Source organism: Aulonocara sp. 'chitande type north' Nkhata Bay, linkage group LG16 (genome assembly GCF_057382095.1).
Source record: "Aulonocara sp. 'chitande type north' Nkhata Bay isolate Kocher_YH1m ecotype deep benthic linkage group LG16, A_spYH_male_GT1.1, whole genome shotgun sequence".
Classification (NCBI taxonomy): Eukaryota; Metazoa; Chordata; class Actinopteri; order Cichliformes; family Cichlidae; genus Aulonocara; species Aulonocara sp. 'chitande type north' Nkhata Bay.
This window is the reverse complement of record NC_141359.1, coordinates 34,360,408-34,374,305: the sequence shown is the minus strand read 5'-3', so window position 1 is coordinate 34,374,305 and position 13,898 is coordinate 34,360,408. Positions and strand designations below refer to the sequence as shown.

Genomic DNA, 13,898 nt, shown 5'->3' with positions numbered 1-13,898 from the left:
AGACCATTCAGACACAAGGACAATGTACTTAAGCTTCCATGGACTCTTAAGTTCACTTTCAATTTCACAGTCTCATCAGAATTTGTCCATGCATCTCTCAAAGCTGCCCAAAGCAAGGTTACACTCATTCAGCCGCTCCTCAGACCAGCTTTCTGCGCTCGGGTCTCTTAAAAACAGCTTCCATCCTCTCTGATCGAGCCTCATTCAAACCACTGTCTCATCCACCTCCTCATCTACAAGGCTTCCAATTGTTAATACTTCTCCCTCATTCATAGCTCGCTGTTTTTTCTTTGTTGTCTCACCTTCAGGTCTTCACTGCTGCTGAGTTTTGCCTGCTGGGCTCAAAAGATGCAGCTCATTTTAGTGTCAGCAGGAGTGAAACGACAGAAAAAAACCAAGGCAAACTGACTGTACTGTAGGTAGTGAAGTGTATGGAGGACCAAAGCTGTCGAAATAAAACTGTGAAATAAAACAATAATGAAATGGCCTGGTAAATAAATGGTAATGAACAAATATGATATCAAGTGCACCGCAGATATCAAAATAACCTTTATTTAAAATGTAAAAATTATATTTCTGCTTTAAATTGATTCTGTATTTGTTAACTTTTGTATTTGTTGCTGTAGTGAAGTCGGAGCTCAGCCTGAAGGTTGAATCTGGTGATTTACTGGTTCATCTGTGCTCCTACCGGTGAGTGTATAAATAACATGGACTCTGCATTTTCATGTCTCAATATAAGTTGATATTTCTTTCAAGCGAAGCGAAGTGCTAAGTTATCAGCTAATGCAGGCATACGTGATTAGAAAGCTGCACCCACAAAGTGTACAGGTCCATAGCACAGACTTGGATAACTGCTAATCTGTGCAAAGTAACAGATTAATAGCAGGTTAGATTGTTTGTCATAGAATTGCATTAGAAAGTGCTCTTAAAAGCTCCAGCATCACAAACACCTTGGAGAGGTCCAGATCAAAGATTCAGATTTAAACTTAGTAGACAGCTAGATGCTAAAACTGTTTGGTGTAGCAGACAGTAGACATGAGTATTTCTGCTGTAAACTTGAGTGTTTTAACACAGAGATGCCTAAGTGCCTTAAACTGGAATTCTTTTCAATGGCCACCAGGGGGTGCCTCTTCTGGTTGCAAAAACACTTCAGGTTCTCTGTGCTGACCTGTGGAAACAGTTTCCTGATGGCTTCATGGGCTCAGTCACACAATTCAGGTCGTACTTCTCTCTTTTCTGATAATGTTCTGTCCTGCTTCCTGGTCTTCCACGAAAACAGAAGTCTCTTTTCTTATTTCTTCTTATTATTAATATTTATATACATTTATTAGTTTCAGTTTTCCATATAGGTGTGCTGCCGCACTTTAATATTTAATATTGTTAATATTTATGTTAAAAAAAAATGCTGATTAAAGAAAGTTAACACTGATTTACATGACTGCAAATTTCCAGTTCAGCTTTCTGAGCTTTGTTAGAAGCAGAAAATCTGTGCTTGTGAACCGTATGCAAAAGAGGTTACTGAGAAAAGCTGTTGTTTGTGTTGTAGATCGCACCTGTCTTGTAAATCTACATGCATTTTCCAGCACTTCAAAAATAAATTGGACTTTGTTATATGACTTCACAGAACTGCAAAATCAAATGCTGTTTGAAGCCCTTCAAAGGGTCAAATAAATTTGACTTTATTATGTATTTGCCTTTATCTGTCACTGCAGCTCTACCAGGAAGTTGATCTGAGGAAAGAAATACCTGCCACTGTTTAAACAACCTCGCATCACCGTCTCTCTCGAGTATCGCTCGGCGGCTGAAGTGTAATAACACGGAGACAGACGACCCTGTGACAGAGCAGTGAGACTTTTAACGGTGATGGCTCTCTGGCACAGAGTCAACTGTAGGCAAGGATGCTGTTGTAAACAGTCCAACTGTTTAATAAAAAACAGCCAGAGCTGTCATGGCCAGATCCTAGAAGAAAAGAAGGCACTGGCAGCGTGTACCCGCATGTCATAGTGGTCCTTAAGCATACTATAGGGCTACTATAGGGACTACTGCACATGTGTGAGATTAACCAGCTGAACATCAACTAAAATGGAAAATTATTTTAAAAATTACAGTGTGTAAAATTTAGATCTCAGTAAATTGCAGATTTTTTGACTGGATCTGGAGCTTCTCTCTGTCTGTGTAAAGTGAATTGGTGTAATCAACTGTTTAACTCAGCTGTCAATGCCGGGTGAGAAGTGTGCACCTTTATTTACTCTGGAAGAGGTTGTAAAGGAGTGAGACGTGGCCAAAGAGTCAGAGAAGAACGTTTCTGTTGGTAAGTGCTGCTATATTTGCAGCTGTTAGCTTCTGTTAGCTGCTCTTAGTGAAATTGTCTAAAGTGAATATAACTTTGCTGGGCTCTGACACTTAGTAATAACCTCTTATACAATGTGAGAATATAATGAAACTGTTTGATTTTTAGGACTCTTGAACCTAACATTAGCCGAAATAATGTACCAGCTGCAGCTGTTGTTTAAGGCTCTTTTCAGCTGTCTGGGGATGGGAGGGTCGTGGCCAGTTTCTAGCCACGCACGTAAAATGCGATTAGCTGTGATGGTGATTTCCTTCCCACCCAGTTTATGAGAATGCTGGTCAACATGACTACACACTAATCTGTGTATATTTATGAGTACTACATAAAATTAAATAACCTAAAAAAAATTACTGACTGCACTTTTTAAAGGGAAATTTTGACTACAGAACCCAGGTTGTGTGTTTATTTCACTGAGGTTGGGCACGCACAGGAGGAAGTTACCGATGCGAAACACTCAAACAACAGTAAACGAGCCTACAAATGGCCACATAGGACTCAAACTCCAGTTGCCTGGGTGAAAGTCCAGCAAACACTTTGTATCAAACACTGCAGAAACAAGTAATGAAATAAAAGCCTAAAGTAATCAACCACTAAGACTGGGTGATTAATCAAGTCTTAAAATCAGTCATGATTTTTGTTAATGAGCGATTATCAAAATAAGATAATTTTCACTATAAAGCTCGTGTTTTTTTCTTTTCATGCAGATAAAGTTACAAAGTTAAAGCACTCCCCTTCACCTGTACAGTGGTGTTTTGCCACCCACTCCTGTTTCAACTTTGTGACTGACGTGTTTGTTGGCTGTGGGACTTCACGTGGTTATGTCAAGACATACCACAGTGGATGCCGTGGGCTGGCAGGGATTCAATTTGGCCCAGTGAGACGACCTTTATGTTGGAAAACACTTGATAATCTGGATCTGCCGCTATAAGTATTGTGGTGGGGCGTGGTCTGCGGTGCCGCTGCAGGGGAGGCGGACGCACCTGAGTGTTGTAGTTGTTGGCAAGTGTAATAAAAGTGTGTTTCTGAATGAATAATAATAATTGGATTAAATGAGATGAGAGTTGTTGACTGAAATATAAATTCTGGTTGTTTTCGCCTCTCACTCTCCCTTGTGCTCTTTCTAAGACTCTAAATCTCTTGAGACCTCATCAGCAGCATAAAAAACCCCCAAAAGAGCCTGAATAACCTCATTGTTCCTTTTCAGACTTTTTTCCATCTTGCTTCTGGTAGCTTGCTGAGTTTATACAATTGGTCATCTCTTAGTTTAAGCAGCCACACCAATGAGCTTTTGAAGGATCTCTCAGGACTTCTTTATCCCTCAATAAGGATCCTGAAAGTCCCACCTGATAGTTCCTGCAGTAGAAATCATCTCTACAGGGGTGATCATCTTAAAAATAAATGTATGAACAAGGACAATATAAATCAGAGCAGGTACCTGTGAACATGGAAATGTTTTTCTTATTTATGCATCTCCTTCTTTGTTCTCCTTTGGCTCTAGTGGTCCTGCAGTAAAAGGCACAGCAGACTAACAGCTAGAGAAAAAAACGATTAGTTTTGTCTCTCGCTTGTTATCTCCTGAGCTGTGAGCGGCGTTGCTGTTACCTCACTCGGAGTCAGTCAACCTGACGGGGAACAGGTGTGCTGTCGTAGTGATTACGGAACCTAACAAGCACAACTCGCAGTCAAAAACAAATTTTCCATTTCAATAATTCATACATAATTACCCCTGTGTTACCCGACAAATTGATACACAGCCAGAGTGTCATGTCTCCAATATCAGAGCCCTCCACATTACCTTCTCCACATCGCTGATTGTCCCTCCGCTATGGGGACAATGAAATGACACATTTCATTTTTTTCAAGGGCTCTCTGCAGCTGGATCAGAGTGCAGGGGCTAATGGGTTTTGGCCTCTTTGCTCCCACTTTGTGGAAGTACGAAGGCCGTGATCTTTTGTTGCTGTAATCACACCGGTCCTCTGCTGCCCGAGCTCATCACCACACCAGGTGATGACAAAGAAAGACGGGACCCAAAATAATAATGAACATGAAATATTTGTGTCTGATGCCACCGACTGTGCACCACAGAGATGGTTAGGAACTATGAGGGTGTTTAAAATCATTCCCACTAGCTTATATATCAAATATAAATATGTCAGTAGACTAATTTTGGGTAAATGTCACCCTTATGGCACTGCAAGAACTAAATGAAAGTGTCACTTCTACAGAAAAGCGTCACTGCAGAGAAAAACTGAGTTGGAGAGCATTTTGGGTTTCAAAACTTTAACCCACATAATCAGTGCTGTAGAAGATCAAATCACAGATGGCAGCCACTGCAAAGCTGCACTTTCTGGACACGTTTTCATTCTTGTAGCAGAAGAAGGATGGACACAAACTAAACTGCCTGTGAACAGTTCGTGCATGATTTGAGTAGAGAGGTCTTATTTAGTATAGATTTTAGGTGTTTAGGTGTTTTAAGGTGTACAAGTGCAGACGTGCCACCTGTTCAGCTCCTCCTGGTAAAAAAATCTAATCGGTCAGTTTTTTTACTCTTTTTCATGCTGCTGTAACACAAGAATTTTCACCCATGGAGTCAATAAAGTATCTATCTTTCTAAATGAGACATCTCCAAACCATCTAAACCTTTATCCTCATTATTATTGAGTCATCCTACTTGAGGGCTCTTTCATTCCTGTAGCGACACCTTGGTTCATGTTACCGGCAATAAGTCAGTCAGTAAGTCTTTTGTCTCGTCTCTAGCTTTCTGCAGCTGGTGTAGTTTCTCTTGAATTCAGCCAGTGACAACCTCCAGCTCACACCGGATGAGCAGGATGAGCTTGGGCACCTCCACGTGGCGCAGAAAAGGGACAATCCCCGAAACTGGGCATAAGCTGAAGGAGTGGGACGTGAGTGGAGTCAAAGAATGTCAGATGGATTGATACCAGGCTATGGTGGTGAAGAGGGCGAGGATGGAGGTAAAGCTGTCAATTAACAGGTTAATCTTTGACCCCATCCTGACCTATGGCCCTGAGCTGTGGGAGACAGAAACAGGTGGATGTTGCCACAGAGTAGAGCTGCTACTCCATTAGTCAGTTGAGATAGAAAGAGCACTAGGACTCTGAGCACCTCCCAGGTGAGGTGTTTTGGGGTTTTCCACCAAGAGAGCCTGGGGCAGAGCAACAACACAAGGAAGAGGTTATGTCTCTGAGCTGGTTTGGTTTCTCGTCATAGAGCTGGAGAAGGTGAGTGGGGAAAAGCTTGGATGAGCAGTAGAAAATGGTTGGAAAGCATCTACTCTGTATCTGTCTTTATGATTTTAAGTAAGCATTTTCTTTACCACGACTGAGATGCAAACTCTCCACCTTCAGTGAATTCTTCAGTAAGTCAGAAGTACAAAAAAAAGTTTGTTGCTTAGCTGCACAGTGGGAGGTCTCATCAGTAACTTTTCTCCAGATGACGACAGACACAAAGTTTGAATCAATCATTTAAAATGCAAGTCTTGTTCTCAAAACTTTTGTTTGTGACTTTACTGGAGATAAATATAACAACTGCGGTTAATATTCAAGCTTCGGGCGGTGTGAAATAATTATCTTACACTACTAATGTAGCCTCCTGGATTACTGGGAATGCTGCATTAGTGAATCAAAGGCTTGGCATTTGGCACATAAAAGTTTTTTTTTGTCATGCTGCCAGCAATGTTGGGTTATTAATATTCTGAACTTTTTTCTGCCACAAAAAAAAAAAAAAAAAAATCATCCAAAGCACAAAAGTTTGGGATTCAACATCCACACTGACAAACAGATGACAGTAAAGTTTATTTTCTGGACCGAGAATGATCTAATAAGTATTTAGCTGAGTGATTAATGTGAGGAAAGAGAGTTTAATCAGTGGAAATTCGGCTGAAAATGTTTGGCGGAGGATGGAGAGACAGACTGCAGGTCAAACAGTCGATCCTCTGATAAGAGAAGCTCGAGAAACAAACTCAACTCAATAAACTTCACACGCAAACACAAAACGAGCAGCCAAATTAACAAGAAGTCGGGTTTAATGAGAGGAAAAAGTCTGTAGGTACAGTACTTCTTTCCAGCACAAGCAGCTGAGCATCTCTGCAGAGATGCAGACGCTTCTTCTGCCAGTCTGACCTTTAACGAAAAGGTTAAAGATGAAGGACGGCGTGTCCAACTCTGCTGAGCTCGCAGCTTGCTTAACAGCCTGGAGTGGGAATTGTTGGACCTTCCTGTAAAATTTCCTTGAAGGAAATTGAAGAAATATGTTTTTGCTAATTACCAGTTCAGTCTGTGACAGCAGACTGGTCCCCTGACCCCAATGTTTGTCAGAGGGGAGGAATTATGCTGCGATCTCTGATAATCCAAAAAGACCTTTTGAAACTTCCTCCCTGCTTTCTGCGTAACGACTACAGCATGAGGCTCAGAAACTCACGTCATTAGGATTCAAGGAGTTTTGCTCTGGCTTAAATTCCTCCGCAAGTCTGTTCAAGACCAATCCAAAGCACTATTTCAGTACCCAGCAGGTAGAAAAGCATGCTGTCGCTGTCAGTCACGCCTCTGCCCCACACACTCAGATTTCACCCCTTTAACCTCAACATCGACCAGGTCACCAGCGACCTCTCTGAGGGTACAGTTAGGATTTGCTTTAGCCAAATAAAGTCTCACACAAAGTTTGTGAAGTTTGGATGTTCTAAGTATAGAAGGCTTTTATAACCCTGACCCTTACTGGGTCACTGAGTTTGGTTTGTAACTTGCTTTAATCGGTTGTGTTTGTTTTTTGCTCTAATTTTGTTCTTCTGTCTGGCTTCAGTAACCAAAAGACTTTCCTAGTATGTTTAATATAACATACTGTGAAATGTGCAAATTTCCTGTAAATGTTTGATCTAATTTCACATAATGATGCAGAATAATTTTGAGACTTGGAGGAGAAAATGAAAGAAGTTCGTCTCTCACGTCTGGGCACGATATGTATGATTTCCAGAGACCTGGCAGTTTAAGGCTTCTTGGGCTGGAATCTGCTCGTTTTTCCAGGTGTTAAAGTTTTAATACCCCTCAGCAGCTGCATGGTATAGTAGTTATATTAGTTACTGCAGATTGAGGGTCCAAATACCAGTCAGGGCATGCCTCTGGTCAGGGTCTCAGGACAGACCCCTAATGCTGCTCAGCCTGAGAGTATGACTGAGAGACACAACTAACAGAAAAGCACACAGCTGGGTTTGTTTCCCCCTCAGGCCGTTTGCTGTTCATCATCTCCACTCTCTCCCCCCACCTTCCTGTCTCCTGTCGCTGTTAGATATAAAAAGAAAGACTTTATTTATCCCAAAAGTGGGAAAATTAACTGCTTTCCAGCAGCCAAAACATCAAAAACAAGTTAGCTTAATGAAATAAATACAAGATCACCACAGCAGGTAGCTCCACATGTATGATTTGGCAGATTTGTACAACAGACACCCTTTCTGACATAACACCGTAGGGGATTTGTGTCTCCTGCTGGTATTGAACCAGCAACGTTTACAGTATGGAGCCAGTAAATTAATAAGAAATACAATGAATACAGATGTTGTGCAAATGTTTAAGACAGTGTTGAGCTGCATGTGCAGTAAGAGGTCAGCATGGTCAGGATCCATTAATTATCCACATCCATTCACCACACCCACGCTCGTTAGGATGAGCCCCCCGTCAGCTGATGGAGGAATCCAAACAATTTGCAATGAAGCAATAATTCTGAATAAAATGCATCTGAATTATATAAAATCCAAGTTTTGTTCATTCAAAAAACGAATCATTAAAGAAAATGTGATTGGTATGTAATAAGATTACTTAAAATCAGAATTTTGGGTGCAAATATTTTTCTTGCTGGTAGAAATCAGATTTAAAGTCTGGAAAACGAAAAAATTCATGTCCATGTGCACATTTTTCCACAGGAATGAGTTTTGTGCGCACAGGAAAACCGCTATCAGTTTAAATAATAATAAAGGGTTGTTTAAAAAGAATTTATAAAGTGCTTTGAAAAGCAGGTGAAAGTAGAAAGCTTACAGTCTAGATGAAAATGAAAAGGCTGAATAAAATAAAGTTAAAAAGAAAGAAAAACATGAAGATGCAAAATAGAAATGAAATAATTCAGATGAAGGAAAATGGCTAGATACAAAATCTATAAAAGACGTGTGGTGGCATCACACAAAATCAAAGGGATCTTGCTCAAAAAATGAAGTATATTAAGTAGTCTTACTTTTATCTTTGAAGGAAGTGCGTGTTTTGTGGATTGACTGAAAGCGTCAATCCACAAAACACAACAAATATTTTATCAAATCTGCAAACAAATTACACATTTTTGAGAGTTTTCTGTTCAATGAATGCTAAATCAAAACTGAAAGAAGTGAAGGAATACCCCAAAAAGCTGAGAACGGCATCGCTGCAGCCTTCTAGAATTAATCAAAGTGTGTGGTGTAGTAGCCCGCTGCACAGTGATTTGCAGAGCAGGTATTCAGCAGTACAGCACACTTGTCATGTGTTTGTAGTTGGCTTCAATGAGCACGAGTGTTCCTGCTGGTACAGTGACAGCGAGAGATCCTCAGCGCACGCTAATAACGCGTTTCTATCAGCAGAGCTAAAACCTGTTTGAATTCAGGGCTCAAATAAAGGGTAACAAACCGTGCTCTGCCATCTCTGCATTCAGCAGTCAGTTCGAAATACAAACAGAAGCACCTGTCCATCAAAAAAAAGTCAATTATTTATGGGAGAATCATCAGCTGACCTCAGAACAGCAGAGAAACTTCATGAATCTGTTATTTTTTGTTTCTTTCCACTGCAACACATCTCTGCTGTGCAGACCAGCTGAACTCGTCTAGCAGAACATGTGCTATCGTTGGCTGTTCAGTTTCTCAACGCTCAAATTGCCATTAAATCAGAGTTTAGGAGATTTTAATTAGTTAGAGATTTTATTCATGCTGAGTGATTAAATCTAACTTGATATAACTGTTTGGAAAGTGTGACACAGCCGACCGTGACTTTGATCAGTTGCAGATGAGTCAGCCCATCAGAGAACAGCACTCAGACTCATTATTACTTGGCACTGAGAAGAGTAGACATGTGGCTCCTGTCAGCATGATTACTCACATCTAATAAAAAACACAGACACCTGTGGAGCCGACACAGCTGCATGAAAAGTAAAATTAAACTACACAGGGGACCATCGCTTCCATGACGTGCCCTCAGCGTCATGACTGACCCTAATGCTAGATTCGATAAGCCACAGACCCGAGCCCAGAATACTGCAACAGCTGCACACCTGCAAGCCACTCTGCAACCCTCCTCCACACCAGCTAATCCATTTCTTACCTTCGGGGAGATTTAACTCTGCTCTGCAGTTAATATGTATGGAAACGTGGTTTTTGCACAATTTAAGCTAACATAAGCTAGCATGAATCCCAAGAAGGAAACTTTTCCTGTAATTTTAATTTTTATTCTCATAAAATCCTGATTTAGAAAAATATTTTCTTTTGCAACATAAACTTTTAAACTTTTTATTCATATCAGCTTCAAACTTTATTACAGCAACTCTCTGAACTTCAAACTAGGAAAACAAATGATTGGATATTTGAAACTGAATTATTAACAGGTCTGTGCAGAGTGAACTTAAACACGGCATTAATACCTTTATTTTATTTTTGTTTAATTTTATATCTGTAACACATAAATCTATAATTATGTACATTGCATTATGAGCTTTTTTGAACTTTTAAAGTCATGCTAAAAACATGTAGGCTATGATCTCCACTGCAGTTAGAAAGCAAAATATTTTTGACTCGGCTGTTCTGAATTGAGGTTGATGACTTCGATAATGAGAATTACTCTGGATCGCACAAATGTATCATTTTTTTAAACCTTTGATGCTTTTCAATCAAAATAAACATCACAAAAATGAAAAAGATAATATTTTGATTTTTTTCAGATGAAGAAACTTTATTATTGCTGTCATGTTAGCTGACCTGAGATGTAGAGAAGTGTTTAAAAAGGAATGTTCTGCACTCAGCTTCACATCTGTTCGGGTTTCTAATGAGCTGCTTTATTTCTAAATGCTGAAAATGATCTCATTTAAGCCTCACTTTCCTTTTAGCCCTCTGCAGTGTGTATGGGGAAGCCTGTCACTGTTTCTGGGAAAGAAAAAAACTGTTTGTGCAGTTTGTTAGTTAAAGCTTCACTCACTGATAGGTGTAATAAGAGCAATTAAGAATAAATTTAGTCAATAAATAACAAATGAAGACAGACAGTTACTAATGTTCCCATAACTACTTTAAATGCTTTTAATTTTCTTTTGACTTTTGCAGCTTGCAACCTCCAATTTCATCAGTGTTTGTCTCGGCATAGTCTTGCCTTTTGTCTTATTCTGTCTCAACCAAAGCTTCTTTCCAAAGATTTTTGCTGGTGCAATAACTAGGCTTCCTACAAAGCTTTGTTTCATGTTTCAGACAGCATGAAACTAACAGCTGACAACATTCTGGGCCTGTATCTGTAAATGCTTTTGTTTGGAAGATATAACAGCAACAAATGAGACATTAAAAGGTCTTAAAAGTCTTAAAATAGTTTTTAAGATTATTTAATGTTTCTGATGCTGAGATAATACCAAAGATGAGTACCAAAAGCTGATAAATGACTTCATTCTAGTCTGTTTTAATTAAGATTGGATTTCTCAACCCTGACTTACGCCAAACCATATGATTTAAAACCTTCTGGACAAACAGTCTCTGTTAGCTGAATCACCTCAATTATTAATAAGAAACTGACAAAATAACAAGCCTGAGCTTGGCTGTTACTGGCATCTGTGATTGATAATGTGACTTCTAACCCGCTTTCATGTCCAGATTATTTGAAACTGTTATTAGCAAAATGTTCACATTAGTGTCGCCCACCCAACTGTCCCGATGCAGGTGGCACTTTTAATTGGCCGGGTGAGGCAGGGGTTGTTAGTCAAAAGGCTTCCTGTCAGGGTTAACTCTTTCATTTATTACCAAACTATTGAACTTTACTGTGCTGCTATAACTTCAGTTTTGTTTTTTTGATATAGAATTCAATTTTGGGATTGCTGTGATCCTCGTGTTCCCCGCCTTATCTAGGCTAATGTATTAGCTTAAGTCGCTGGTTAATGCCTCCAGGTGACAAAAAGTAATATTAGAATTCAGTTGGAGTAAAATTAGAGACTACCTAAAGAAAGTAAGACCAATAGTTGCCCTTTAACCCCTCTGTGTTCATGTGTTGCTGGCTTATTGTGTTAATTTTTAAAAGCTGTGCAGAAGATGAAAACCTGCTGATAAAAGCTAACTGCTAAAAGCTAACAAGCTAAAACAGTCATGCTATGATTCTCTTTGGGTCTATCACTGCAAGACCTTAAGATTTTAGTCATTTTCGACATGAAAGAAGTTTATGTGCATCTTTGAAGTTATACAGTACAGCTGGCGATGGAGGTCAACAAACTGAGCAATCAACTGTCATCACAGCTAACTGAAAAAATGGAAAAAAAAAAAAAGCTAAGGTTTTAACCTCAGGAGTTTTCCAATTAGAAAAACATGCTCGCCTCTGTCTCCCATTTCTGCACCACTACTTTCCTGCCACAGCTGTGTGAGAGGTCTGCCTCACTATTAGGCTAAAGTCTGGCATAATTAGCATAAAAGAAGAGAAGGGTAAGGGCCGGTAATCCTTGTTTGAGGACGTACAGTGCACTCGAGCATGAAGCCGTGACAAAAACGACACTAATTAGGACAGAAAGAAGGATATAAATCCAGCTGTAAACCCGCTGTACCTCTCTGTGAGTTCATTTGAACACATCCAGGGCGGGTTTCTCTGTCTTTGTGGTCCTCGCTGAAAGTTAGTAACCTTTAGAAGTGGAGCGCTGCTCATGTAAAATTCAAACAGCCTTGGAGCATGCTAGCTCTGTCAGTTTGTGTTTGTATCCGCGGCGCCGTGTGCTCCTACCTGGGAGACGGGAGTAGTGGACATTTTGACACGTTGTTGAAACAGCACGCTCAGTATGCGGTTTTGTTGCTCCAAGTCAAACACACGGGTCCGCAGCTTCACACACTCCTCTTTGAGGTCCTGGAAACAAATACAAAATGGACAGATGACGGCGACTGACGGTGGCACTTCAGAGACATACACGTAAATCAGATGCTAATTTAGCAGCCACAGGGAACGACGGTGTATTCAACTAAAGATGCACATGATGGTGCTCGAAAACATGAGCAACCTGGAAAGGAGGACCTACAGAGGTGTGACTTAAGAGGGGGGCTAAGGTGGCGAAACCCCCATGATACCGCATGAAGTATACTTATAAACTATAGTCAATTTCTCACAGCCGCTGTGACCATTCTTCACATAAACTTACAGCAAAACCCTTCATATGTTACTTAACAGACTTTCTGTGTATAGCATTGTTGGTCATGACAGGGTACTTCTGCCAGGGTTGTTTACAGGATTTCGCCACAGAGTGGGTCCAGGAACGAGACCAGGGAAAGAGAAAATGAGAATATTTGATGATAAATGGTAAATGGCCTGTATTTGTATAGCGCTTTACTAGTCCCTAAGGACCCCAAAGCGCTTTACATATCCAGTCATAATAAACAGAGCATACAGCGTGCAGCCTGCCTGAGAATACCCTGGGCGTGGCTGCGTCTCTTTCTGACTCCACTGCGGGTGCTCAATCGAATCGTGTCCACTCAAGACAGTATTTCAGTGCCGCAGAGACCCAGAAACAGAGCTCAGGTTGTCATTGCTTAAAATAGTGCTGGTTCTGTTTTTTAAGGAGCCTGTGTAGAGCTGCACAGAGCAGGAATGGAGTACATTTTCAAAAAAGACTGCTTCTGAAATGGTCCTGGTGTAATTTACCGTATTTTTTGGACCACAAGGCTCACCGGTTTATAAGGTGCACTGTCAATGAACGGGTCTGTTTTCATACATAAGGCGCATTAAGCGAAACAAAACAGTCAGATAAGTCAAACTTTACTCAACTCATTCTTCTTGCTTCCTCCAATTCCGTATCATTCATTCTTTAATGTTGAATTCTCTCACAGATGCTCTATTCCCGTGTCGTTGCAGTATATTAATGACTAACCTCGTATTATTGATGGATTATCTCAGTTGTTCTCCTGACTGAACTTTTATCGAGTAGAAAAAAGTTAGCATTCATCCTACAGCTTCACTGTGTTTATGTTATGCAAACATAAACACATAGCTGTGTCGCTAGCGATCACAGAGCACATAATTATATACCAGTTAGCCTAACTTCAGTAACACTACAAACGTCACTTCTGTTTAGTTTTCTCTCTTCATTTATGTTGGAAGTGATAGCAGAGCTGTACGTTTGAATTTTTCCAGAAATCTCTCAGTCAGAACATGGTATATCATGATTAGGTGGAAACTAGCGAGCTAACTTCCTGCTAACTTCTAACTCTAATAAATTTTGTTTTCATGGATGCCTGGATGTACAACTTAATTGTTACACCTGGTAAAGCAGTCACACTGATCATTTTATTAAAGATGAAAGAATTTAG

General features: G+C 40.2%; 1 protein-coding gene and 1 long non-coding RNA gene across 6 annotated transcripts in view; one reads left to right on the top strand and one right to left on the bottom strand.

Moving 5' to 3' along the window:
* LOC147311955 (nck-associated protein 5-like) overlaps positions 1–13,898 on the bottom strand; it is a 108,956-nt gene that overhangs the window by 49,121 nt on the left and 45,937 nt on the right. For all 5 annotated transcript variants that reach the window (XM_086265744.1, XM_086265745.1, XM_086265746.1 and 2 more), the window contains exon 7: positions 12,325–12,444. In XM_086265744.1, the coding sequence (XP_086121870.1) occupies positions 12,325–12,444 (120 nt within the window). The remainder of the gene's footprint in view (positions 1–12,324; positions 12,445–13,898) is intronic.
* Positions 626–1,823, top strand: LOC147311956 (uncharacterized). Its single transcript, XR_015125316.1, has 3 exons — positions 626–690; positions 1,121–1,218; positions 1,713–1,823. It is a non-coding gene; the product is annotated as an uncharacterized LOC147311956 (long non-coding RNA).